The sequence below is a fragment of the Loa loa genome (genome assembly GCF_000183805.2).
Source record: "Loa loa unplaced genomic scaffold supercont3.170, whole genome shotgun sequence".
NCBI classification, from domain to species: Eukaryota; Metazoa; Nematoda; class Chromadorea; order Rhabditida; family Onchocercidae; genus Loa; species Loa loa.
The window spans coordinates 54492-55926 of record NW_018108350.1 but is presented as its reverse complement, the minus strand read 5'-3'; the positions used below and the strand labels follow the sequence as shown (position 1 = coordinate 55926).

At 22.7% G+C, this 1435-nt stretch overlaps 1 protein-coding gene across 1 annotated transcript in view; it reads left to right on the top strand.

Annotated features, from left to right (window-relative positions):
* Positions 1 to 1165, top strand: part of LOAG_17999 (hypothetical protein) — a gene marked incomplete at both ends in the record, with an annotated part of 4732 nt that extends 3567 nt beyond the window's left edge. Inside the window, 3 exons of the mRNA XM_020450669.1 lie at positions 270 to 374; positions 774 to 874; positions 1018 to 1165. Of these exons, the coding sequence (XP_020305626.1) occupies positions 270 to 374; positions 774 to 874; positions 1018 to 1165 (354 nt within the window). The remainder of the gene's footprint in view (positions 1 to 269; positions 375 to 773; positions 875 to 1017) is intronic.
* Between the last annotated feature and the right edge of the window lie 270 nt (positions 1166 to 1435).

Here is a 1435-nt window from a genome sequence, read left to right as displayed (position 1 = left end):
TTATTATTATTATTATTATTATTATTATTATTATTATTATTATTATTATTATTATTATTATTATTATTATCATTATTATTATTGTTATTATTTTTGTTGTTATTATTATATTATTATTGGTGCTAATTATTGAATCTGATTTTACAAAATTATCCCAATTCCACTGTCACAAACGTCATCTTTTTTTCTTTCTTTCTTTTTCTCTATCTCTTCCTCTTTTTCATTGCAAAATTTATTATTATCAAATAATCATGCTAAATTTAATTTAGATTCATACAATTTCACATGAAATCGGCCATGCATTAGGCTTTTTACATACTCATACTCGATCAGATCGTGACCGATATATTTGGATTAAATTTAATAATATCCAAGTAAATTCTTTCATCTTTTTAATTTGAAAATTATTTTGAAAAAAATACTAAATGAAAAATTATAAGAATCAGGTATGATTTTCAGTTTCGATTTTATTTTAAAAATAATTAAATTTTAATAAATCAGTTATTCATCACATTTTGCGAATATCAATATTTAACAATCAGAATTGTAGAAATTTAAATATGGTCGTTTAGATCAGTGTGCATCCAAAAAGTAATAATGTGACAAATATATGACAATGATACAATTAAGAATATAGTTTTTTTTTTGCAAGCATTTGCATAACTGATTGTTAAATAATTATATTCAAAATCAATAGTTCACTTCAATTCAATTATTTTTTTTTAAATCATTGAAAGTTTTTTCGACTGAAGCTTATTAATTATGAAATTAAGGTTGGTTTATCGCCAAATTTTGTGCGCACATCACAACAAGATAATTATAATTATGGTCTTCCATATGATTATGGTAGTGTGATGCATTACAGTAAGAAAGCGTAAGTTTAATTAATTAAAATTTTATATCAATAAAAAAAGTTTGACATACAAATTCAATTTTACATTAAATTGCAATCGTGAAATTTGATTTTTTTTTTTTGTAGGAATTATTATGACACATACGAAATTGCTCATCTTACAGGTTTACTAGTAACAGTAATCCAACAATTATTCCCCGGATATCCTGGTACGAGGATACGATGGGTAGTGGTACTGGGCCAACATTTATCGATATTCTCATGATGAATACACATTATAAATGCTTAGGTGTGGCTATTTTCATTTGCTAATATAATAAACAATAAGTGTCGTGGAATTTCACCAATAATTTTAGGCAAAATTTTACCATTTCAAATAACTTATTAACTATACATCTATTTTCTCATTCATTTGTTTATTTGCTTACTTATTTATTTATTTATTCATTCATTCATTCATTTATTCATCAATCTATTCAATCGTATTCATTCTAATGAGTAATTTTAATAAAACAAAAAATTTGAAGACAAAAATTTGTAATTAAGAAAATTATTAAGAAAAATTAAGAAAAATGTAATTAA